The 26,477-nt window shown below is 43.4% G+C and overlaps 2 protein-coding genes across 2 annotated transcripts; both read right to left on the bottom strand.

Moving 5' to 3' along the window:
• Positions 1 to 754: 754 nt before the first annotated feature.
• On the bottom strand, positions 755 to 2,109 carry onecut3a (one cut homeobox 3a). Its single transcript, XM_068725893.1, is given in 9 exon segments — positions 755 to 988; positions 990 to 1,037; positions 1,040 to 1,122; positions 1,125 to 1,160; positions 1,163 to 1,213; positions 1,216 to 1,267; positions 1,269 to 1,329; positions 1,331 to 1,379; positions 1,382 to 2,109. Coding segments are annotated over 9 exon segments (1,062 nt in total). The 5' UTR covers positions 1,830 to 2,109.
• Positions 2,110 to 24,691: 22,582 nt separating this feature from the next.
• On the bottom strand, positions 24,692 to 26,265 carry foxq2 (forkhead box Q2). Its single transcript, XM_068725892.1, has 2 exons — positions 25,786 to 26,265; positions 24,692 to 25,066 (listed from the first exon to the last, which is right to left on the bottom strand). The coding sequence occupies exons 1-2, from the start codon at positions 26,263 to 26,265 to the stop codon at positions 24,692 to 24,694; spliced, it is 855 nt and encodes a 284-aa protein (XP_068581993.1).
• Positions 26,266 to 26,477: the final 212 nt, after the last annotated feature.

Below are 26,477 nucleotides of genomic sequence, written 5' to 3'. Positions count from 1 at the left end.
GGACGCCTGGACCTGAAATATTGATCCATAGGAGGTCATGCTCCCCCGACTCTTGGCCAGGCCTCAGACGATCCTTGTTTGCGACGAAGCGCTTATTTGACAGGGGGAGTTGCCAGATTACTACATCAAGTTTTGTTTGATACTAATGATGTGCAAAGTAAAACGGAGTATTTGCGATTGCAGTGATCTCTCCGTGTATGTTAGCTTTACCTAAGTAACAGCTGGAAGATGTAATCAATTTTGATCACTTCCTGCTCTGATTTCTTTTGTTTGGCTTCTTTCAGTGTGTGGTGTGTGTGTGTGTTTGTGGTGTGTGTGTGTGTGTGTGTGTGTGTGTGTGTGGTGTGTGTGTGTGTGTGTGAGAGAGTGAGAGAAAGAGAGAAAGCGAGTGAGACAGCGTGAGAGGATGTATCCGTGCTGTACTCGTGCGTAAAACCGCTGTATGTGTGCGTACGAACTAACACATCTGTGCAGACTGCGTTTGCACCTTCACTGCTTTTGTGAGATAGCGTCCCTCCCTTTTGTTTATATCACCTCAGTGTTGCACAGCGTCTGTTTATACTATCATGGATTGGTAGCATCAATCAAAATATAGATTTCCCCCAACATTTAACACCCCAACTGTCATGATGAGTTTTACTCGATACAATCGACTAATAACTTCTAGTAATGTCTGTTTGAGCAGCTATTGACAGTCTCGCCACATTGACTTCTAATTGATCCCTCCACATCACTCAGGTTGGGAGCTGTCTCCTCACTCACCTGCAAGCCTGAGCGCCGACATCCGCTGGAACTCGGGGCTCCTGGAGCCACTTCACATCCTCCTGAACGTCTCCCGGCCAGACTTGAGTTTACTCCACGGTTTAGGGTTCCGCAGCAGGTCAGACAGAGTTCCCTGGGACCGGCACAAGATCCTCTGAGCAAAGATGGCCTGGGGGATGCTGTAGCGCTTGAGCTCCGCCGTTATCCGCTGTGCCACCTCCTTGGTTGTTTATCTCCTCCACCTGCCCTGACCCACCTCCCTGCCCGCCTCCCACACACCGTCCTGCCTGTCCCGATCTGACAGCATGGACCCGTTTGCCTGAGAGTGGCGATGGCTGTGATGGTGTAAGCCGTTCAGGATGTCATGAGCCCGGCCCCGTGGCCCCCGAGACCCCGGCCAGGTGCTCCTCGCCCCGGGACAGCATGGCTGCGTGGGACTCGAAGCCCCCGAGGAGATCATCTTGTCGTTGGAGAGGTGAGCTCCAGGACCGTAGGCGCTGAGAGTCCTGCTGGGAGCTGTGCAAAGACCCGAGACCGTTGGACAGCGGGGACAGAGGCTGCCCCATGCGACATGTCTTTGGTGTAGTGGCCGTAGAGGTTACTCATGGAGGCGAGCTCCGGTCGTCCCTCATCAGGGTGAAGCTGCCGCTGACGTTCCCGGCCGCGAGTCGCTGGTGCGCCGGATGATGGTGAGCGTGAGCGTGAGCGTGCGGTGTGGATGGTGAAATTTCTCCGAGACGGTGAAATTTCTCCGAGACGGTGGATATGGGGGGCAGGTGCTGCAGCGGCGTCAGCGTGGTGTAGGTGCTGCTCAGGCTCATCCCGGAGTCGCACGACATGGTCATTGCCGGGTGCAGGGGGCCAGACAAAGCGTGGTCCGTGCGGTAGTCCCCTGCTCCCTCCAGTATCGAGGCCATGCTGGAGACCATGGCTGACCGTCCGTGCGACACCAAGTTCCGATGCGACGCCGACGACTGGCGCGCGTGCGGGGAGTTCATTAAGTCGTTCGTTTGATGGGAGTGAGGCACGCCGTGCAGATTTCCAATGTTTTCCATTGTAAGCTCCATCGTTGAAAGGATCTTTATTTCCACCCCTCTCGCCACTCTCTCGCTCTCTCTCCCCTCGCTTCTCCCCCTCTCTCACCGTCGCTCTATCTCACACTCCTTTCCAATAAATTTTGAACGATCTCAAAGCCAAGCCATTGATTGTAGTTGCCTCTCTGCAGTCAATCCAGCATGGTTTTAAAAGATCGGGTCCCGGCCGCCACACAAACTGCGCCGCAAAAACCTCTGCTTCAGTGCGTGAAGGTGTCTGCGCCTGCCTGGATTTCTTTCGCTGTAGAGCACCTTCTACTATACCCAAAGCGCCGCTCCGCTCTCTGTGTGTATATTGACGTGGCCGCGCTCATGTTAAGATGAGCCAGAGCCTGTGCGCATGTGCGCGCCCCCGCGGTGTGTCCGCGCACTCTTGTCTGGGGCCAACCTGACGTCACTGGCCCCGATGTCATGGGGGTTGTTCATGTTGCGCTCTGGACCTCAAATCCCCCAAAAAAAAAAAGATTGCATTAGACACTTGTGAAGATAAAACAGAAGTGCAGTGTGTGCAACATTTACACTCAGATGGATAAGATGGACTCGCGCCTTGTTTTCTCTGATAAAAGCGTTTGACACGGCGCCAGCAGCACACGTGATTCCTCTGTTGAAGGTTAAATATTAATTGACATGTGTCACATCGGGCCACGAGTGTAATGAGAAAACCACGAGTTATCTGGAAGAGGTCACAGCTCTCAGCCTCCGCCTCGTATCTTTATTCATTACACTGAAGATGCCTCACTTCTTGCTTCTTAAAGTATTTGCCGTATTTGCAATGATGTAAATAGCAATATTCATTAAGAGATTGAGATGCACAGCTCCAGACTGGATGGGCCTTTGACACGTTTTAATTAATAACCACCGTGCTTATGAAATTCCATTTGCGTCTCTTTAATCTGAAAAGTATCAAATCTTTCTGACTGATGTCTCGCCGTTAACTTTCGCTCATAACTTCTTCTGAGTGTTTTTTTTTTATTATTATTATTTTATTCCTTCAGCAAATGTTACTGAATAAATCTGTTGAGATCATCGCCTCGAGGCTTTGACCCCTTTACCATCTTTGCTCCTCGGATTCAGGCCACGAAAACATAAACTCTCCCGTAATGTTTCGCGTCTCCCAAAACTTCTATATCAAACTTGCTGCTCGCTGACGTCAATCCAGGTCAGCAATCCATCAATGTCAACGTATGTATGGATCAGGAGATGGATCAGGAGATGCATCGATAGGCTGGTTCCCTATTGCAGGAGCCCGCAATATGGATGCGATATATAGCAGCAAGGTTGAGATCGAGGGATTGGATTCTGTAAAGGGCTGGCGAGTAAGTCACGCGTTTTGGGTGAAAGCTGAGCGTAAATATAGCTTCATTTATCCAGGTATTGCTTCCTGTGATGGGGTGGATGCAATGTCACGAGCACATGCACAGTCCAATATTAAATTAGTTAAAAGTGATAAGGCTGCAATACCGCTTTTCATTTAGTGGACTCATAGTTTGATATTGCATCTAATTTGCTTTATGGTGTTTCATGCTATTGTGTACCAATATGGCCCTACAAAATGAGACTCATCTGACAATGTCTATAGCTTCACAAACATAACGTATTTACTGCAGGGTTGATGTATTGTTTGTAATTGTCCAGCACGTGTGCAGCTGTATTATAGGGTGAGATCTACTGAGACATGTAACACGTGAGAGTGCTCGAAAACTGTAAGAAGTCACAACATCAACACCTCTGTGACGTGTTTTAGATATGTTTGAACACGAGTGAGGCTGTGTGTGTGTGTGTGTGTGTGTGTGTGTGTGTGTGTGTGTGTGTGTGTGTGTGTGTGTGTAACTACAGCAGCCCTCACTAGGCCTTAAGTTGCTCTGTGAACTATATATGCAAACACCTGGCATTTACACCGATGTTATGTGAAATGAGGCCATTAGGATTTCGACCCAGAGCTGCACGGAGGGGGGGAAAAAAATAAGTCCACGAATCCAGGAAGTGGCATCACTAATCATGTGCAAATTGCATAAAATAATTTCCCTGACCAGTGTTTACCAACAGTTAGGTCAAGGCCATCCATAACTCCACTGATGAATTGTGATATCAGCGGCCTTGGCACACGGCTCCTCTCCATACCCCCTCCAAATAATGAGCCTAAAAACTGTGTCTTTGCTGATTACCAACGGGGGATGGTGGCTTTTGGCTTGTGCCATCAGGAGAACAGCAGTGTCCGCTTGGGTTAATGTCCCTGTATTGATCCCAGCAACCACTGCTATCGAAAATGAATTACCGAAGCCCGCACAGCAGCGAATCCGTCATCTGTGCTCAGCCAGCCGGCCAGAGCAGCTTATTGGTCGCGGTGGTGATGGATGTTAACTTTCATTGCTGGCTCCTTGCTCCTAATTCACCAGGGTTTACAACCCAAAACAGCGCGCTGAAAAGTTTTATACTTTCACCAAGAACTTGTAAAACTTCCTATACCAGTATTGTTTTTTTTGTGTTGTATACTCTCTCTGGGCTCCGCTGCACCACGCGAGGTCAAGTTAACACCACGCAGATACAAAACAAACGGCTAAAACAGCTCAAACTGCAGGGTCAACAGGGCGTGGGGAACTGATCAGCCTACTTTTCCCATTTTCAATCAATGTTGTTTTCTTCTATTTTCTGCAGCTTGGTCAAATCGTTCATTCAGTCAGCTAAAATAAAATAAAATAAAAAACAAAGATAGCTAAGTGAACCCGGCTATTTGCCCCTCCACAACACAAATAAAATCCATGTGTCCGCCTAGAGCTCAGTTTTAATTTGTATTTTAATGTACTGTTTTCTGATACGTAAATAAGCATATCCTATGGCGAATACCATATGAAATATTAACTGTGTCGATATCTGCGGTGTGACTGGGGCGATGCCGCAGAGACCCGGTGATTTATTTCATATTAATAACAGCGGGCGAGGCGGTGGCCTCAGCACCACGTTGGCATTGACTTCACACACACACACACACACACACACACACACACACACACACACACACACACACACTTACACTGCAGTGGTTTCTTTTTAGTGTTTTAATTTATTTGTTAATAAGATAAAAGTTCATAATTTCCAGAGGACTTTGGTATAACTCGGTTTGGTACAATGTGCTTTAAGGCTCACCATCACACAGTCTTTTATGAGGCCCAGAGCGTTTTGTTTTTATCTTTAAGCACCGCTGTCGTTTGCTGATCAACTAATCAATGCTGAACCCAGAGCTTCGCTCAATGCATTTCTGAAGGATCGATGGCGCCCAAAATGCATTCTGCTGAAATGGTTTAAGTTATAGGTGCATCCTGTTATGTGTTTGACCTGTGTCAACAGGCAGTTTCATTACAGGAAATGACCACATAGCACTCAGCTGGAAAGTTTAAGCTGAGCTTTTCATTTGGCTGAGTGCTGCACACTCTCCGTGCAAAAGACACATTACATTCAATCTATATTTACATACGATCTGTAAAAATGTTTCGTAGTAGGACACTTATGATAGAAAGGTGTACAAATATAATAATTAAAAAACTTCATGATTTTACACAAGAACATCTTTTTATTCAGCAATTGCCCAATTTATTTATTCAACCCCCCCCCCCCCCCCCCTCCAATGTTATTTTATTTAATTGTATTTATATTAAACACAGTGTATAGACGTGTTTCTCCTGGGTCAACCTCTCCTGTGCGCGCGTGTGTATTTTCCCAGGAACCACTCGATAGAGACAGACTAATCTTTTCATGACTTCTTGAATGACTCCGTGGCTGATGCATCACGCTTAATGTATTCTAAAGTATATTTACTTGAATCTGGCTATTGGCAAAAGTTAAGCAGCAGTGTTTAGTAATGTCGCATTGATCAGGCCTCTGAGCAAGTCAGCGGGACGGGGCGCTGCTGCTCTCATCCCAACACACACACACACACACACACACACACACACACGCACACAGACACTGTGGCCTTGTTGGGGAAAAAACTCAACATCTGCCTTGTTTGCCTATGGCTCTACTTTAAGTAACTGTGTGTGTGTGTGTGTGTGAGTGTGAGTGTGAGTGTGTGTGTGTGTGTGTGTGTGAGTGTGAGTGTGAGAGAGATATTTGCATGAATATCCTTAACACAGGATTAAGTGTAAAATGCGCTCATAATTCTCATATAAATCGCAACTATTGACCACTAAACACTAAAACGCAGCAGGGTGTTTGTTGTGATGTTTTGTTGTTTTTCTCCTGTTTCTGTTGGGCGATGTATTGCCGAGTTCATTCTTTCAACTCACGGCTTTGCCTTCAAATGTTTTCTACAAACTTTCAATATAGGCTACAGGCTAAATCAATGTCACCCTGCATTTCGAATGTTACCTGTTTGTCCTGTTAAATCTTTAAACGGCAGCCTACTGTTAAAACTGCTTGTTTCACAGTCAGGGCTGTATTTTAAAAGGCCTAAATGTTGAAAGGAAGAAAAAAAAAATCACTTGTGTTTGTAAAGCGTTTTCCTGCAGTTTGTTAAGGAATTAGTGTGTTGCCACGGATTATTATTTAGGCTGCATTTGCATTTGAAAAGCGCCCAGCAATAGAGGACTGTGGTGATCAATAGCCCTGGTGCCATATCGATCCATCCGCAGTCTGATCGATTGGCAGAAAGAATTGGGCGCACACATCTCCTCTCGGTTTCACTCAAAATGGAAGTCAATTTATGTAGAAATAGGATTTAATGCAGCAGTGGCCTGTTCGTGTGCGTGCCTGACGACTCCAAAAATATTTAGGACAACAGGTGCCAAATAAGCCTGGCATGCCCTCCAGAAGACTGTGATCAATAATCGACACGGTAAGATTTCTCTTTATATATTTATATTTTTAAATATTTGTAATATAAATCACGTGGAGATATATTTAGAGGATAGTTTAGGAGGGAAAACATCCCCCAAAAGACACGTAAAATATGTAAAATATGGAACTGAAAAATGGAGGTTATAAATGTTTCAGCTTTTATTTTGTTAGTTTATTGTGTGCCCTTATTTGCTCGTGGATCTAAATCTATTTTGCTCGGTTCAATTTGTACAAAGAGAAATGTGTTCAAATAACGCTTCCCGTCTGTACGTGTCGCGTAATGTATCGAAAAGAAACGCAATTTGAGACAATAACAATTTGGAAGGGAAAAAAAGCATTTGTCATAAAGGTCATTGGAACACTCTCAGATATATTTTCATTCTGACAAGTTGTTTTCGAAATAACCATCACTCCGGTGTGTTCACATGATGTCACTGCAATCAATAGAGCTACTAATCACGAACACATTCAATAGAATATTGATCCGATTGGGCTGGATTACTAAATGTTATACGGATTAACTCGTTTTTTCAGTTTCTCTCGGACACCTTAACTTTAGCAGGAAAGGCCTCAGAGTGCTAATGAGACGGTCGGATATTTATTGTGTTGACAGCAAAAAAAAAAAAAATCATCAATCAGGCTTTAGTATTGTTTTAATTTTAGTATTTGCAGAATAAAAATAAAATACCAAAGATAAAATATAATAACCACTATTATTATTTAATTTATTTATATTTATAATGGAGCACTTAAAACAGCCGAAATATAGTGAATCCTTTTTCATATACATTTAAACTATATTTTAAAATTATGGGGGAAAAAATTACAAAAATTTAAGTGAGAAAAATAAAACATACTGTACATGCCTTATCCACATTGTATCAATGCCAACAGAGAGAAAAAGTTTCAGTGGACTTTCAATTATATTATTTATTATATTATGTTTGTGTGGGGGGGTTACATCTTATGTTTCATAGTATACTATACTCTGTGTTTTTGTGTGTGTGTGTGTGTGTGTGTGTGTGTGTGTGTGTGTGTGTGTGTGTGTTTTCCTATTGTAAATTATAGACTGTTGTTTGTGTGTGTGTGTGTGTGTGTGTGTGTGTGTGTGTGTGTGAGTGTGTGTGTGCGTGTGCGTGTCATTTCCTATTGTAAACGATAGGCTAGTTGTTGCAGAATTGTATTTCATATTTAAGTAAACTTTACGTACATGTTTAGGAATTCCTACGAATTGTATGTATGCAAATATGATGATAGATAGATAGATAGATAGATAGATAGATAGATAGATAGATAGAGTACATATTTTTAAATTGAGGAAAAGTCAATTGACTCTGGCGGACCAAATGCAAATGGACTGAAAGTGCTTTAGACCCATTTTTAATGTTTTACCTTGTGTTTACGATCCGTCAGTTGTCTGGTGTTCAACTGACGCAGCAGGAATGTGTGTGTATGAATGCATTCAAGGGAAAGCTATCACACCTCAAAATAACTCACAGTACACATGGTTCATAGGTTAAGTTTATATTGTAGATTCTTGGTTCTGCACACACACTCACACACACACACACACACACACATTTCCTTGGTTTTACATTCTGGATTAAAGAGATCAGTTTTCAAATGTGGCTGCATATGATAGCGTTGATCCGAGGCCCTAATATCTATACGTTTATTCAGCTTCATAGATCGTAGATTAGAATGATTATAGATTGTAATGTGCATGTATTATCTCACAAGCTAGTTAAGAGCATTATTCATTGTTCTTCTCCCTCTGCCCTCCTGGTTTTAAACCACACAGCTTTTTCCCCTCTTAAGTACTGCTAACGCTGGATTTATTAGGCTTAAAGAATAGCCTACACATCTTCCTCAAAGGGGATCAGACATTAAGTGTAGATCAAAAGGATAAGGTCTTAAAAACGGAACAATGCTTCTTGCTCGATGCGTATTCTTATTCCCATATGCATGTTAAGGCAGGGATTGTGCATAGACCACTTTAAACAGCTTTTTGTTGCAAATTATATTCATGCACTCAACAATGATTCTCATGGCCACAGGGGTTTGTTATTTTCCACACATTTTATTGTATTAATTTTGCACCAAAATAACAGTTTTAATTTGGTATTTTAAAAAGTGTTTATTATAATGTTGCAGCTTTTTAAAGTGACATCATTGGAATCAGTAGATGTGGATTGTTTAAAAAAAAACAACCCAGTAAGAACACTTTGTGTATGAGCCAAAATATCCTGGAAGTTTTTTCTTTCTTTCTTCTTGTTTCTGCTCCGTGTTGTGGAGACAGAAAACAGGAGGCGTAGATGCATTTAAAGTGCAGGCTCGCACCAGTGTGCTTTTGTATTTTCACAGAGACGGCTCGCTGTATGAAACGGTGACACAGCTTCAGGGAAAGTGATGGACCGCTCTGTCGGATTTGTAGCGTTCACATACACAGAACAGAACCGGTGACCTACTGCTATAGTCATCCTGGCTCTGATATCAAACATTTTTTTTCAGTGTGCTACAACTGCAGCACATGTTTTTTTTGAGATGATATAAATAGTGGAAAAATCTCTCTGCCAGTATCGTTTTGCTGTCTTGTAAATCTTTTTTTATTTTCATCAGCGGAGTAGTGAAACCTCACAGTCAGAGTATAAAAGGGAAGCATGTATCAGTCAGAATAAATGTGGAATCAAGTACAATTGGCTTTTGCTTAACCCCCCCCCCAACCACCACCACCACCCATACCCCCCCCCCCCCCCCCCTCCTCCCCCTCTTCCTCCCACCCCTCCCCTAGTGAAACTCCCACCCTCCACACCCGATAGAGCACCCGTTGCTAAGCGACAGAGGGAGAGATGGATTGAGGAGACCTAGTCGATCAATTCTACAGAGAGGGAGAGAGGAAGGGAGGCAGGGGAGAGAGAGAGGAGGGAGGGAGAAGGTAAGGGAAAGAGGGAGAGGAGGGGAGGATAGAATGCAGAGTGATTGCAGTCGCACTGAGGCTCCAGTTCGGGCTGAAGACGCTCTTTTGAAACATCTATCTTTGTTAACTGTATCGTGCCTCCGAAAATAAATCCATCTCTGCAGCTGTCCACCCTTCCATCTTTGTCCAAGTGCTTTACTTTAATACTTTTATCACTACAAATTACAGTCCGCACAAGCAGCCTGTATTTAATATTCCCTCACTCAAAAGAGAGTTAATTGTATATTGCATGCACTCTTTCTCTCCGGGCTCCCTCTCTTTCTCCATTAGTCACTGCTGCACACACACACACACACACACACACACACACACACACACACACACAGACACACATACATACACACACATATGCACACAAACATGCAGATGCCCGGCAATACCACATGCCCCTCCGTGTGTGTGTGTGTGTGTGTGTGTGTGATTGTGTGTTTGTGTGTGTGTGTGTGTGTGTGTGTGTGTGTGTGTGTGTGTGTGTGTGTGTGCGCAGAGCTGGGTGTTGAGCGCATCGACTGAGTATCGATCCCACCACTCACCTCCCTGCAGTCAGCTCTTGTCCTACATAGCATGCCCTGTCTGATTTCTCCCTTAATGGCTTTTATCCAGCTCCAATCTTTATTTAAACTGAAAAGTAGGAATTAGCACCCACTTCTATCCTAGTCTCTCTTACCTTTTCTTTTCACTGTCATCTCGGAGCAAGTATCGGCAACTATCGCTCCACTGACCCTTCTCCCCGTCCTCCCCATGGCTATGATTGCATTCCCACTCGGAAAATGTGCAGTACAGTATGTTAAAGTGACTTCCTCCTGGTTGCTCAGTGCTTGGTGCTATTTCTTTTACGTGCATCATATACGTAGGCATGCAACTAACAAAGATTTCTCCTCGATTAATCCTTCGAATACCGCTCACGGATTAAGAGTGTGGGCTGTAGTATGTCAGAAAATTACAGGCTCAAGGTGACATCTTGTGGCGTTTTTCTCCGAACAATAGTCCAAAACCCAACGATGCGCAATTTACAATCAGATAAAGAAAAGCAGAAACCCTCATTTTGGGGCCATTTTTGTTTGAAGAACGATTAAATGGATACCTATTGTTTTTCTGTGGATCCCAAATTGATTGAAGGATCTTTTTTAAAAGGTTTTCTTAAAACTATAATCCCACATTGAAGAGTTACTGATGACTTTAATGGTTTCTTTAGTTCTTTAGTTGCGTATGTAATTAAACAAAAGTGAAGAAATATACAATTACGTAGGAAAATGCACAGGTGGGATGAAAGAAAAACCCTGAGGGCTTGGAAAAGAAACCCACCTAACCCTTAAATAAAGACAGCTGTATATGCTTAGCTATACCTTATAGTACCATTATGGGAAGTCCATAATGGATGTGAATAAACTCCTGTTAGTTCAATGTAAGTGATGAGGGACCAAAGCCACGGTCCATCCTTAAGTTCAGTCAAAGACAATATGACGCTTCAGCAGTCTGAGTCACTATTAAAACCTACAGAGAATTCAGAGCATGTGAGTATTGTTTTATTAAAAAACATTGTGAACCTATCCTTTAATGCTTGCAGCTCTTGCTGTACGCACACTGTAGCTGTGTGTTATTTGAATTAAACTTCATTGATCAATTCAAAACGGGGTCCTGAGACAATTCAAGTTATTTAAGATGTTTATATCCTCATGCCGGATCGTCATGGCAACAGGGCAGACATCTCGGCCCTTTTAAAATGAGCGGCGTTTATTCTGCACAGACTGCTTTTCATATTGATGGCCTTTCCTTATTGTGATCAGCCAGCCACAGCCTGGGGAGGAACCCTCTGCGTGCCGTCATCCCTTTCGATTTGATTTGATTTGTTGCTCATAGAGAGGAAGTGATGGGAGAGACTCTTATCTTGGCCGAGCAGAAACAAGCCATACCAAATCAGACACATCGGACTATCTGTGCTGGCACACACAATGGGGATTAATTGATCCCCTAATACCACAGATAAATCAATTCCTTCCTTCCCCCCTGAGCGCTCCGGCCAATTGGACGGCCCCGCCATTTGATCAACAGAGCATCTCTAGCCAATGGGAGGAGGGTTGCGGGTTGACTGACAGCGGCACAGAGGTGAGCCCGGAAAGAGGTTATAGGCAGAGGGAGTCCATCAGAAAGCCATTGGCAGCGGGTGGGAAAGCGAGGGCTGCTGGTGTAGTCCGAGTGTACAGCGATCCACAGAGAGCACAAACATGCACAGAGGTGGGGCAAAGCTGCATAACAAGGTATTAATAGCATCGCTGGGCTGTTGTTCAATAAGTGGGATTTAGGCTCATGCGAGGACTGAAAGAGGATCTGCCCGTTTGAACATGCGAAAAGCAGACGGAGCAACACGTGTAGATGAACAGAATATCAAAATGAGAGTTTTAGATAACATCAATTTGTTCTTGACGTAACACATTTAACACCCTCAATAAAACACGTCGTCAACACATCTTTTCGAAGGCATTCTCGTTGCACAGAGCTCCATCCCTTTGGTCAAGACATCAGCCATTTTCTCACAGTTACCCCATCTTATCTCCACCTTCGTTTGATCCATCTCCATTAGGCTCTCCCTTACACAGCCCACCACCATCATTCTCACTCTTTCACTTCTTTTGTATCTCTCCCACCCAATCTTTCTCTTATCAGAACCTTGGCATTTCTGTCTTTCCCACAAACGCTGTTTTCCTCATACAGCTCATATAATAACAGGCTAAAAATATGCCTTCTTCTTTCCTTTTTTTTTCTTTCCAGTATTGATTTTGCCCGTAGCATTGTCTATGGAGAGAGAGAGAGAGTGAGAGAGAGAGAGAGAGAGAGAGAGACAGAGGGCGGGGGAGAGAAATGAAGTAGAAACAACTGGAAAAAGAATTACTTTCTACGTATGTGGCAATGCTCTCACCTTTCCTATTTTACTTAAGTGGAGAACCATACTCTGCTTCACTTCAGTGCAATACCTTTCAATTTAAAAGTAACTGCATTTACTGAGATCCTTTCTCAGCAGCTTTCACCACTCAACCTCACGGAGCACCAAAGCACTCACACGCTGTACACTTTTAATAATAACCCGCTGAAATTAGAGAAACCTTACCATTGCAAACATACTCCAGATCAGCTTTTCAGGGAAAATGGTTGGCTCTTTTGGCACTGGTGTGTAATGGGAATGGAGAGAGTTGATCAATAGGCTATTGATCGTAGCTGGCCAGAGTCTGGGGAATTGAGAGTGAGAATAGAGGGGAGTTAGGGTGGGGGTTGGCTCCAGGTTGAATTTTTAAAATGCTCTATTTCAGAGATGACAAATAGTCTATTTGAAAAGGGAGAGACAAAGACAGAGCGTCATAAAGAGACGGAGAAAGAGTCTCTGCTTGTTGTGCTCTCTGAGCAGAGAGCTGAGACCTCCCCGTTTCCCAGAAGTTCCAGTGTTTTGGACGAGAGCTGCTGAACTACAAAGACAAAGGGAGCAGGGACTTCTCAGGCTACAGTAGCTGGTGTGCATTCGGGCTGGAAGAGGAGGAGGGGGGCTTATTATTTAAAAAAAAAAAAAAAAAAAAAGCCTTCAGATCTAGAAGACCGTGCTTTAAAAGCAGCACACAGACGAATGGTTTAAGCCAGAATCCTGCAGCTGATGTTACATTTATCCTAAAATCTACACTCAAGCTACACTTTTATGCAGATCGTGTTCTCTTCAGTTCCTGAATTCTTGCCAGTATCTGATTTCTTTGGCCACGTCTTTACACCAAGTTTTAAAAAGCGAGCCATTGAGTTACCACTCAAAGTCACCAACATTAACTTGAAATATAAACCTAGCCTGCAAGCGCAAACACTACCAGTACCTTTTCCCTCTCTGTAGACACTGAAGAGGGTAAAACGAGAATGCAATCTACAGTGCAGCGTGTACAGGCAGTCTAGAAACACAAAAAATACCAGATGGTGCATTTAGATCAGTGTTGCAATGGCAGGTATACGAATCATATCTTCTTCTTTTTTTCACACAAATTCCTCATTATTCCACGTACTTTTGCCGTCCATAAATTAGCGCTCTCATTTCTATTTGTTTAAAATGTTTTTAATATCCCAGTAACACTTTGAGACCAGTTTTTTTTAGAGGAACAGGAGTCAAAACAGAACAGAACAGTAAAAGAGAAAGTGCAAGTTTTTCCTCAGCTGCCTTTCATAAGAGAGCAGAATCATACTGTAATATGAGGGAGGTTATTTTGAGTGTGCCAGTTATAGGCTTGTGCGCAAAAGAGAGTACTTTTTTTTATTTAAATCTGACAAACAAGACGTGCAGATTATATTCCTGTTTTCCAAATGCTTCTTAATAAAAATCATGTGCACAGCACCATTCAATAATCCAAGCATCATGGTCATGTTATGTTAACATACAGGCTTGTAAACATGGGGAAACAAGCTGGAAGTGTCCATTTTGAAGGTGGCTCAACCCAACTGCAGGCAATGGAAAGCAGTTAGAGCACTGCTCTGTAAACACCCCTGAGAGAAACCTATACCTCAGTAAAAAATTCAGCTGTAAATAATGTATTGAATGCAAACTTAAGGTCCACAGGGAGATATGGATGAGCTCATTACTCTTTTAGTTCGCTGGGCTTTTACATAGTGCGCACAGCTCTCAACAATCTACTCCAGATGCTCCCTCTCTGTTTTGATTTAAAGATGCTTTTACCTGCGGATATTGTTATGGATATAGGTATTGTTTTTTACTCTCCACACATCGCCCTGAGGTTTGAAGGCTGTTAACTCGTGCACCCACCCACGTGCTCTGTGCCCTGTTAAGGTTGGTGTATGTGTGTGTGTGTGTGTGTGTGTGTGTGTGTGTGTGTGTGTGTGTGTGTGTGTGTGTGTGTGTGTGTGTGTGTGTGTGTGTGTGTGTGTGTGTGTGTTATCTGTGCCGGTAGTTGAGGTGAACATGCGGCCCGCGTCTGTGTGCCCTGTCCGGGGATGCATTGATCTCGAGGCAGGATGTCAAACATTTTAACGCTGATCTTGTCCTTGTTATTGCCTCGCACAGCCGGGTTGTTAATGCATTAAAAATCGTTTGTCCCTATCTTTCCAAACGTATCTCGCCCTACTGCCCTGAGCAACACAAGAATACCCCTCCGCTGTAACATACACACCACTCCCGCCCCTCCCTCCCTCCACCCTCTGTTTCTAGCCACGTCCTTCCATCCTCCGTCTCAATCAATCTTTACGACACCCGGTTGCATCTCTCTAATGTTTCCGGACTTGACCGTATCCCCGTTCAAAAATTCTTAATTAAGCCCGTTCTGTATGTTTACCGTTGGGTAAATTACAATCTGACAGGGCTAATAAAACAACATTGGCGAGAGAAGGCCGAGAGGAGCATGTGCTACGACCCTCACCTCTTTCACCTGTCTCTATCTCCACCTCAGCTTATCTCCCTCCATCCCCACCTCGCCATATCTCCCTATTTTCTACCTCACAGGTTTTGAGGAGGAAAGGGGAGGGGATGGGAGGAAGAGGCGCTGGTTTGGCACCAGTTGGTCAGGGTCTTATAGCCATCGCTGTCAACGTGACTGTTTGTTTTAAATGCTCACAAGTCATTACGCTGACATATCTTGGTAATGCCATTCAACCTACTTGCTTCTCATCTCTTGATTATTAAGATTCATGAAGCTGCCTGCCTGCATGTCAACTCTTACAGATATGAGTCATATATCTAAGTTCACATCAGCATCTTTCTTCATTTAGGTATTGACTCATGCACTGTTCTCACATGCTGCAATCCATAGCCCACACAGTGTGTGTATTACATCTCTATTTCTGTACAGTTTTGTCTGCTCACTTGAGAACTGCCATTTGCTTTATGCTAAAGCATGATGGAGAGGGGGGCCGTGTCACAAGGAGCTCTTCGGCTGCTTGGCCTAATGTCAGACACAGAAGAACCCGGCTGCACCAAATAAAATGACCTTAGTATATGTAACACACACATAAACAGTATGTAGAACCAGAGGAGTGACGCAAGGAAATCAAATGCCAAATAGAAGAGTTATTACAGCTAGAGCGCTTCTGTGACCAAAATCAATACGGCACACTAATTCTACGCAGGTTTTGAGTATGTGGTATGTTCATACTAGATGAGTGACGAGAGGAAGTCCTTTAAACTCAAACTACACTGTGTGCATACTAAATAGGGTTGCATTTCAGTATGCTGTCAATGGACAATATTATCCCACCATGGCATGCATGGTGACATTACAAAGTTTGATGTTTGGCAAGTGAGGTTAAAGCTATAGAGTAGGGTCATTTTTTTTTTTTGTTATATCTGTTGAAATTCTCTTTACATCAAGACAGTAATCGATAAATCAAACGCTCTGACAAAAAAAGAAGAAAAAATATCTCTGTTAGCAGGACTGTAATAAGTCCTTCCAATCATTTAAATTGTAAAGTGATTGTTCACCTACATCAAACTAGATGGAGCACACGTCCACCGTAGTCCGTGAAAAGGTCGGTAAGAGCAACTCTTATTATCCCCACATAGAAAGTCTGTTGGGATTATTTGGCTTTACAGGATACACACATTTTTTTCACTAAACTGTTCTGGCACTGAATTTATTTGCTCAAGTTTAAGATATCCACTTACTTTGGGAACTACTTTCTATCAAAGGAATAGTTGTTCTAAAACGGCATATAGCATGTTCTAGTTGGAATAAGAGAGACAATGTTCTTAGAACGTTCCCATATGTTCCACATAAAGATCCCTGGTTAGCCTGTTGGTCTCAGCTTCTGTTGCTAAGGGTCTTCCATGCAAAGGGAAGAATTATCAGTAGGAATGTGCGCAACTACTCAATTGATTGATTGATAAGTCGATTAAACGTTGCTACCCTCGCTAGTCGGCACCAGAAATGCAAGTCGGTTAAACGTATTATTATCTTATCAATGGACTTGTGCTGTCTCAGCCGTTGCTGCGGAGTGGATCAGCTTTCCGCTCTGATATGAACTCATCAGCCGCTCCTGACTCGCTTCGACCTCGGCACGTTCTCCCGGCCCCCGCCTGCCACGACCTCCTGATTCCGAAAGAGCCGTCGGGTTCAGCAGTCAGTCTGGTTCTCTCCTGATCAACCGGATTGGCAAGCAGCCCACTGCTGTAGAACATATGCTACAGACTAAAAGCTAGTGACCTAGCGTGCTATGACTCAACGAAGCGGGCTAATGCCAGATAGCTCAACGAATTAAACTTGCACGCCAAGATACTAATGGTATTATCAATATTGAGCCATAACTGTTCTTAGACCACAGTCCCCGTTGGCGTTTCATCAAAACCACCACACACTGGGTTCATGAGGCGCATTCCTAACCGGACAACAGGAAGAATGTGATGAACAATGTCTTATAATCTACACAATCATTTTACAGAAAAGCTTAAATTGTGCTCTTATTTGTGGAGAAAAAGTGTTTTCTTACTTTTAGACTAGTTGACTAGTTTAAGTTTAGACTTCCGTTTAAACGTCAGGGAAATGATTTGCTAAAAACGTCCCTAATTATCAGGCATTTCCTACAGGTTTGGTGGTTCAGTTCCCAGCTCCTACTTGGCAAATGTCAAACAGTCCTTGAGCAAGACACTGAACACCAACTTTCTCACTTTTGATAAAAGACACGTGGCTCTTAATTTTTCAAAATTGTAATTCTCCATTGTTGTGAGCACCACAAACTAAATTCCATTCACCTTCATTGTATTGGGGTGGCATCAAAAATCTCAGAGGCAGACATTTTAAAAACCTAAACAAATAAAGCCAACGACATCTCACATGGCTAGATACCAGTAGAGCTAAGCGAGACCGTCATAAGCTCACCTAAACCAGCCAAACACACCTTACAGAGCCAAATCAAGTCAAATCAAAGCCAACAAAACTCAACAATAGTTCACTGGATTTAACCATAATCTCATCTAATTCCCTGCAGAGAAACGCCGTAAACCGAAATGTACACCGGTGACATGGAACCAATAAGAAAATACCTTTTTTTGAACCAATGGCGCACGTTTCGCATTTGAGTTGTTTTACAAGATATTAACTATGAAACTGTGAAATGACAAAGAACTACTGGCTAGCATGCACTTGACAACATGACGACTACATATGTAAATCCCAGTCGAGTCAATCCCAAAGATGTGTGTGTAGCTCTAAAGAAGGACAAAACTAGACGTTTTGAACAATGTATACGTAAGTGTTGAAGCGTGTTGTGTGCATGAGAGTGACAATGTATGCCGGTGTGTGTTCTGCCGTTTGTATGTTGCGCTACACCACCTGACAGGTGCAAAGCCCTGTGGGATGGCACTGTTGTATCTTACACTTGGCTGAACATATACAGCACATCAGAGGTGTAACAAATCCATTCCTGACTGCCAGAACCTTTCAGAGAGTTTCTGTGCCTGTGAACAACACATCATCAGGTTTCCACACCTCAGAGTTGATGTGTGTCTTACACACAGATGAAGTGTAGCCTCAGACAGAAGTGTGTGACTTTGAGGGAAGAGAATGGGGATTCGTAAAAATCTGTATAGACGAATCAGCAGCGTGTGTGTGTGTGTGTGTGTGTGTGTGTGTGTGTGTGTGTGTGTGTGTGTGTGTGTGTGTGTGTGTGTGTGTGTGTGTGTGTTTCTGTGTGAAGCATCCGCGTCTCAATGGCGTCGTTAGAGAGGTTAATCAGAGGAGAGGTTGAGGAGAGTGTCGGAGTGTCAGGCTGGCTCCGGTGAAGAGTCCTTGAGCCCGCTCTCTTTCCGTGTTGACACCTCTTAACCTTAGTCTATCATCTCTCACACTCACACACTCCACTTCTATTGACACTCGCTACCCCGCAGCTCTCCAAAGACCCGAGGAGAATCCACTACAGTGATTGTCCGCGAGTGGAGAGCCTCGGAGCCCGCAGAGAAGAAAGGATTATATAATGCGCCGACATACAGGACGAGATGTGTTCGGATTGAGTGGTTGTTTCTTTTTCCTGGCGCTCCTGGACGGATACGAGACCAAATAATTACACGTAGATCTACAAATTCAACAAATCTGTCAGCCCCTGACAAAAAAAATGCTGAATCCTCCGCATGCATTCATTTGTGAATGAATCTCCACCCTCTTTGTCTTCTTCACACCAGGAAGTGTACAGGATCCGTGTGTCCACCACGGTCACCGGCGAGTGTAAGAGGGGTCAGGAGCTCGGGGTCAACTAAAAAGAGGTCAAAGGTCATAGAGCAGCGGGTCTTGTTAAAATACCTTTTAGCCTCCTTCAGGGATATTATGTAATGGCTATGGGAATAGGTTAGGTTCCAGGTTGACTGTTTTGTGGTGGACACTGGATGATATATGGGTTGTGCTTTATGCCAGATGTGTATTCATTACCCTTTTTAAGAAATCAGGATGCAAAGGAAGTGCCGGGAGGTCAAGAGGGGTCACATGTAAGAGGTTGCATTTATGTGTTCTGGAAGGTGCATCTTCCAGGAAGCGATCATCTCGTATAACACCTCGGAGATAACCGAGACAAAAAGGTTTTCTTTGTGTTACTCATTAAAATCGTCAAAGGCTTTTCTTGCAAAACATCTTTTTCCCTCCTGGCTTGTCGCACAGGCTCGCCCGAAGAGGTTTGCGGAAAACTGGGTTGTGCTGATCAATATATTGGAGACATTTGAATATCAATACAACGAGCGTGCTGTCTTCAATCTTAATTTTTAATATGGTGATAATAAGTGTATTAATTTTCATAACTTTCATTCAATAGCTTTTGGAATATGAGCGATGGCGGCACATTTTTCCACAGCGAATATGCATCTCTCTCCTCTGTGTTGCCATTGATCACCCCCCCCCCCCCCCCCCCGTTTCTCCCCTCGCTTTGTCCTCCAGTCCCTCCCTCTTTCCTTCCCTTCACACCATTGCACTGTAAAATTCATCCTTATTCCTCATTTCAGCAAGCTAACTGTGCGCACTACCTTTTATCAGTCCAGAACTGTTAAATTAATAAATTGATATTGACGAGCTATCAGCCGGGGGGATAAATTATTTGGATGCAGAAGGCTAGGGTCACATGACTTTTAGTACCCACGATTCTGTAATTATTCCCCATGAGAAGAACCCCGGTGTGGTGCATTGCCCTCCCCCCTGGAAATGAACAAACATGCACACACGCGTGCACACAGGCACACACACACACACACATACACACACTATCACATTAACAACTATAGATATCCTCACATATACTGGATTGCACGGGCCATGGGAATACTGATAATCATTACTGCTATCATAACCATCACGATACAGGATGTTTTCCTGCTGGAGATTGCATTTTATCACCACAATTTACACTAAAATCTGAAGAGGGCGAACCCAGAACGTGTAGCGGCATTGAATGCAAATCGTCCGATATTGAGCCAATTGCATTGCCGTGAGGGTACAGCGGGCTACCTGCTAAAATGTAAAACAGTGGGCTCAACCTCCTGCAGCTTGATGGTCTTCTTCGGCTCTGTAACAAAATGCAAATGAGAGGTGCAAACTGTGGGAGGGAGGTGAGCGATGCAGATGAAAGGGGCAGCGAGCATGTCAGAGTGCCAATCATGGAAGTGCTCTTGTTGCCCTCCGGCCATTGCTGACCTTCTGACCCTGGCCATGGCCTAAATGTCAGAGATCACCAACCGGGGTCAGTGAGGATCACTGCAAGACCCTGGCCGGAGATGCATCGCCATGGCAACACTCATTTCAGAGGAGGAGAAATGTGTGTTTGTTGGGGGGGGGGGGGGGGGGGTTTGCATCCTGTATGCTGAAATCTTGCACACGGAAACACACATATGCACACGGTTGAGCATCATATTCTTTGTTGTTGTTGTTTTGTTTTTTGGGTTGGTTTTTTTTTGGCTACCCCAATTGGTTTCCAGTGAACTGACACACAGCTGGGCGAAATCCAAAGAAGCCTGGCATGACCCCTGGTTTGCCACCTCCACATTCATCTTGGCCTGCTCCAGAGGCCATATTTTGTCTGTTAAGATGGCTGCACCACCCTGCTCTTCCGCTCTATTATAGGGGTCAACGTGTCACTACAAAGGGAAGTAGCCTAGCCGGGAAGAAGTCATATCTTTTTGGAAATTATTAATAAATAATAACATTAGAGGGAATACTGATATTTCAAATGTAGACTAAAGTGCACCAATTATAAATAATGTTGTGCTTAATTAGCACGCCACTGCATCCTACGTATCGTATTTTAAACACGACTAACCGACTATGGGTTAAAGAAAAAAAAAAAAAGAAAAGAAAACTTTGCCACGTCGACTTACATGAAATGGTCGGAATAGTGCTGGAGATATTCGCTTGCACCTTGCGTCATCTAGTGGCCGGATCAGGCCGCTTCCTCGGCGCTGCTGCTCGGCTCCTCGGCGCGGTGAAAGAGTAGGGGGGGGAAAAACCCCACTAGTCTGCTTTTGTCTCCGGGGAGCTCCGGTCGATGCCTCGTCCCACCATATGTCTGATCGCAGCTGCCAATCAACAGGTCAACGCGACCCCGGGGAGGCAGACACTGGTGGGGAGAGATCAAACAGTGGACCTCGGGGATGACAGATGCAGATGGAAAAAAAAGGCAATAAAACATTGCTTCAAAGATGGCAACGGTGCACTAGGAGGCAAATTATTGTTAACAGTAATCTGCAGAATAGCGCCTCGCATTCTGATCGATTGACTATTATGGAGCCTTTGAAGCCGAGGTAACGCCAGGCTATTGTTCATGGTGGGACACAACCAGAAAATAGCAGCTGGTTTTGATTCAACTATGGCGCTTCCTAAGCCTTAAACACTACTTACTTCTATGCAATCATGCTTTATAATAGACTTGCAATTTGGACTCCTCGAGGCTTTGGGCCTATTGAGAGTTATTCACACATCCAGTTTGCACCACGATGAAACGTAGCCTGTTTCTGAGGGGAAGAGGCAAATTAGGTGAATCAAGTCAGACAAATGGCAACTATTGTATTTTTTTAAACGTGGTTGTCCATTAATTACTTTATACCGTCTACTTCATATGTTTTTGGAACAGTGTTTTTAATTATTGGACATAAATGCCCTGGGTTTACATGTTTACTTATTATAAAGCCTAATAATATTGATAATAGTTTAAAAAATACAGAACGGCCATAATGTTTTTTTAACACTCATTTTACAACTTACCTAAAATAAACTGCAGCAATCTCAGTCAAACTAAATGAAAATGAAAGAATAATATGGATATTAATTAGTGCTGGGCCACAATACTGATTGGTTATTATTTCTGAATTTAAAAAGAATAGTTGCAACAAAGACATTATTAATCAAATATGATGTATTAACATTAGGTGTGCTATAGAGCTCTACAGCTCTAACTGTTCATTGGACTAAAGTCAGGTCGAGATATCAACCAAATACCTAATCAATTAATTAAAAGGATGTTGTTTGTCGAGTTAAAAGCGAGCTTGGAGACATGCGAACAAAATATTGTAATATTTGGAGCCTACCCCAGATGTGGAATTATGACCATTATGTTCCTTTCACCATCATTCATTTTTAAATTAATTTCTTGAATAATTCAGGGAGCCATTTTCAAGTAGTTACATCGATACAATTATCTCAAGTTATTTGCATAGCTGTAATTTGTGTAAGTGTAACCAGCCAGTCACTGACTAAACGGCTAATACATTTAATATAATAATCATGAAGACAAAAGCAGAGCTACTTAATTGTATTTTTTTAAAAAGGTGTTGGATTGAATCATCCACAGTGCTGCTAATGATATATATTCACACAAAAATGAGCTACAAGCTGAAAACCAACATTTTCCCTTTTCCTGTTCATCTCTTTGATCTATCTTCTGCAGGTTCAGGCGTCATCCTGTGTGAACTGTTGTATGTTGAGACCACAGTCAAATCAATGAGATACATGTAAGCTAAAGGGAATCAGCTTTGGAATGTTGCTGTAAATGTGTTGTATTAAAACACAGCCATAATGTTTCATCGCCATCTCAGCAGGACTGATCTTCTTACCTCACTCTCTGCTAATCAGGAACAAATCTTTGTGTCTTAATCTACGGCCCCCTGCACCCCTCCGCCCATCCCATTAGATTAACTAAATGACATGCACATATGAACACACAGAGACACACACACACACACACACACAGCTCATGACCTCAATCTCTTTCTCCTAGAAAGGTAGTTAATTACAATTTTGTGTGAGTGTGTTGCACATCAGTGATTATATTTGAAGTATTTTAGCAGGAAATACATGACCAAAATAGCTCTTTAAGGTAAATTTACTTTGGTTGCTGATATATTATTTAAAATATGTAACAAAAAAAATACAAATACTCCATCATTTAACAAGCTTCACACTGATTTGTATTATTTGGACAATTGTGTGTGTGTATCTGCAAGAGTTTTAGGAGCTGTATGTGTGTGAATTGTAAACTCTTGCACATGGGCATTTATGTGTGTGTGTGTGTGTGTGTGTGTGTGTGTGTGTGTGTGTGTGTGTGTGTGTGTGTGTGTGTGTGTGTGTGTGTGTGTGTGTGTGTGTGTGTGTACAGCAAACATATGCAACCAAATTAAAGCCTTAAAGCTGGTGAATTGAAGAGGATTTGATGCAGAGAGTAATTCATGGGAATTAAGCAAATTAGGTCTCCAATTAGCTGCCGACATTGAAGAGGAAGATTTGGTGGACAAAAATTAATTAGATGGATTTGTCATTGTTTTAATGAGCATCGCCAGAAAATATCTGTTGTGAATAACTCCTTTTCTCTCTCTCTCTCTCTCTCTCTCTCTCTCTCTCTCTCTCGCTCTCTCTCTCTCGCTCTCTCTCTCTCTCTCTCTCTCAAGCTTCATCCTACTGACATATTGTTTGTCGGTCTAGAGTCTAATTTCATGTCAAATATTGCCTTATTCAAATATTCAATAATTTGCAAATATGAAGCCCACATGCGCCGAGACAAACAAACTTCAGAAAAGTCAATGTATGACCTAATCCTTTTAGGCTGGAGCAGTGTGGATGTAAATGCCAACCTTTGCAAGTCAGAGAGGAATTTCACTATTGATGTGAGAGCCAGACAGGTAAAAATTGACTTTGTTCTTATTATGGCAGTATTTTGGAGTCGTCTTATCACTGAAGTGTTCCTGCTTTAGAGAGAGTTCCAGTTATTATTTATATGGTGTCCCTTAATGATATGTGTTTTTTGTTATATTTATTTTGACAGTGACTTTGTATATGATTCATTATTTCAGTAGCTGTATGTGTCGGCCCGACTGGTTCTTCGTCTAAACACATAGAGAGTCCCTAAAAAAAGCCCTCCCACCTCTCTCCAATAAATCAGCGTCCCCTCCCCTCCCTCTCTCCCTGCCTCCTTCCCTTTCCTCTGCTTCCTTCATCCCTGACCTCCCGCTGTCCCCCTCTTTCTGCAGCAGCGGTTATGGATTACACTGTGTGATAAGCTTCCTATTTCTTGAAACTATTGGGGATTGCTCAGATTATCTGGCCTCATATCCTTGGGAGTCGGCTTTGGAAAGCCCGATTTTAGTCTCTTAAGGCAGAAGATTTTGCATCCCGACAGCTTTGACTAATTAGCATCTAACACCGGGAGGTATTTTAGCAATGGGCTCACTTTTAGTGCTACCCGCACACACTGAGACAAGTGCGTGGACACACACACACACACACACACACACACACACACACACACACACACACAAATCACAACTGAGGCAGCTGAGTCAAAACATCACAAGGTGTTCAATTCAATATGATTTAATTAGATTATAACAAAACATTGTGAGTTTTTGTTATTCTAAAAACATTCAGAATACAAATGAAATAAGTGCAAAACAAGTCATTGAACAACCTAAAATCATGTTAGTTTGCAGAATATAATGTAACATTGTCCACTTCAATTCCAACATCATGTATTCATTTACAAATAAGACTCTAAAATGTATTTTTTACACAACAGTAATTCAGGGTCAAACTGTTTACTCTCAGGGTACAGAGGCATGAAGGCTCGGGTGGAACCTCACTTGTGGCTGCATGCTGGACCAGGGCCAGTAGAGTCTGGGAGCCAAGCAGGACATAGGGAGTGTTTGGGCTTGAGGGCAGCACCAGTAGGTCGTTCTGTGGGGCCGGGCGAGGCCAGGGTGGTAGGGGGAGTTCAGGGAGGGAAAGGGGAGCTGTCCTGCCACCCTGCGTACTCTCCGCCGTGCCCTCCGACACTGGTAGTCCCCGTTAGAAAAGTCCTGGTAGTTGGTTGGGTGAATCGCCCAGAAGTGGCCTTTACCGTTGTCACTGCGACCTGCTTTGATGAAGCAATCATTCAGGGACAAGTTGTGGCGCACGCTGTTCCTCCAGTTTTTATCCTGTTGGAACAAGTAAAAAAAAAAAGATTAGGCCAAAAATAAAACTGTAAGTAAGAGTTAAACAATGGGCGTCCCCAATTGAAAATTAACACAGGTGGCGGTTAAGTATCACTGATCCTCGTCAGGATGTCACCTTGTCCTGTTGTTGGCAGGATGCGAGATAGCGTGTCAAGAACGTATATGATCGCAGCAAGACGCAACACCCTCGGTTACCTTTCTAGCACGTCAAACCAGTGATCAACTATAATCCACCAAGCTACGTCCAATCTGTTGTTGCACCTGGTAAAGGCAGAGGCGGTTCGCAACCTAGCAACAGGATTACTTTATTTCTGAATTCGCCAACAAGAAGATCATCTAGTGTCCCTGCGAGCACCTAATTGCCTAACCACTCAGACAGATTACCTGTGCCAAGTAGGTCGCTCCGCTTGCAAAAAATGGCGGCCAGGTTATTTTTCAGCAAACAAATGAAACACGTGGAAGACTTTGGGAAAACACGAACACCTGTTATCTGTCTCGTGATCATCTTACTGATAGCCGTGATGAGTTGAGAAAGTAAAGCAGCATGATTCTTTTCTAAACAGTCGTACGTGGGTAACTAAAGTACGTTTGTCTCCCGAGTCGTGGTTTTTACCTTGCATTATCCCCCAGTTTGACTTTCTGAATCGCCCCTGAACTATTGTGGTCTTGCCAGTAATTAGAGTAACACAACGGGAACATACCTTACTCTTGAAGTAAGGGTAGTGGTCCATGATCCACTGGTAGATGTCACATAGCAGCAGTTTCTTCTGCTCTGACGCCAGGATCGCCTTGGAGATGAGTGCGATGTACGATTGGTTGGGTTTGTCCGCAGACTTCTCCGGACTGCTGTCGGTAGATGCGGTGGTGGTCACTTCCTCCTCCTCCCCCTCCTCTGGTTGCTGCTCTTCATCCCCCTCCTCTTCTTTGACTTTCCTTTCTTCAGTCTCTGCCTCTGACCTCTGCCGCCGCTTCTCCTGTATCTCAGAGCGAATCCCCACCTCTTCGGGTTTAGGATTCTGATGATTTAGCAGGTTGTTCGCTGTCTGCTCTGCTGTACGACTTCCTGTCGCTTCTTCTTTAGAACCTTTGACTCCTTTATTGAACAGAAGGTAGTCAATAGTGAAGCTAAGTCCCAGCCTTTCTCTGCCGCCGGTGCGGTTGCTTCTGTCCTCCATTGTCATCTCTGAATTAAGACTCATTACGGAGGTTTAATTGGCTCCAAACTGACTGTTGAAGAAATATCAGGTGTTAAATGAAAAGTCGCTCTCCCAAAAGTCCTTCTTTTGTGCCTGAGTTTCACAGCATGACAATTTTCTTGTAAAGTGCAGGACCCTTTCATAAACTGAACGCCTCAATGCCCCTCGCTTCTTTCGCTGAAGTCTTACTGTTGACA

The sequence above is a fragment of the Cebidichthys violaceus genome, unplaced genomic scaffold (genome assembly GCF_023349555.1).
Source record: "Cebidichthys violaceus isolate CVI_PGR_0920_01 unplaced genomic scaffold, fCebVio1.0.p SCAF_37, whole genome shotgun sequence".
Lineage (NCBI taxonomy): Eukaryota > Metazoa > Chordata > Actinopteri > Perciformes > Stichaeidae > Cebidichthys > Cebidichthys violaceus.
The sequence above is the reverse complement of the archived record's forward strand: the minus strand, read 5'-3'. Positions and strand labels throughout refer to the sequence as shown.

What these genes read in the sequence shown, in the direction of transcription:
- foxq2 (XM_068725892.1), bottom strand. Translation starts at nt 26,265, where the DNA reads ATGACAATGGAGGACAGAAGCAACCGCACCGGCGGCAGAGAAAGGCTG. An exon ending in ACCCTTACTTCAAGAGTAAG is followed by an intron (nt 25,067 to 25,785) that starts GTATGTTCCCGT and finishes TTGTTCCAACAG; the next exon opens with GATAAAAACTGGAGGAACAG.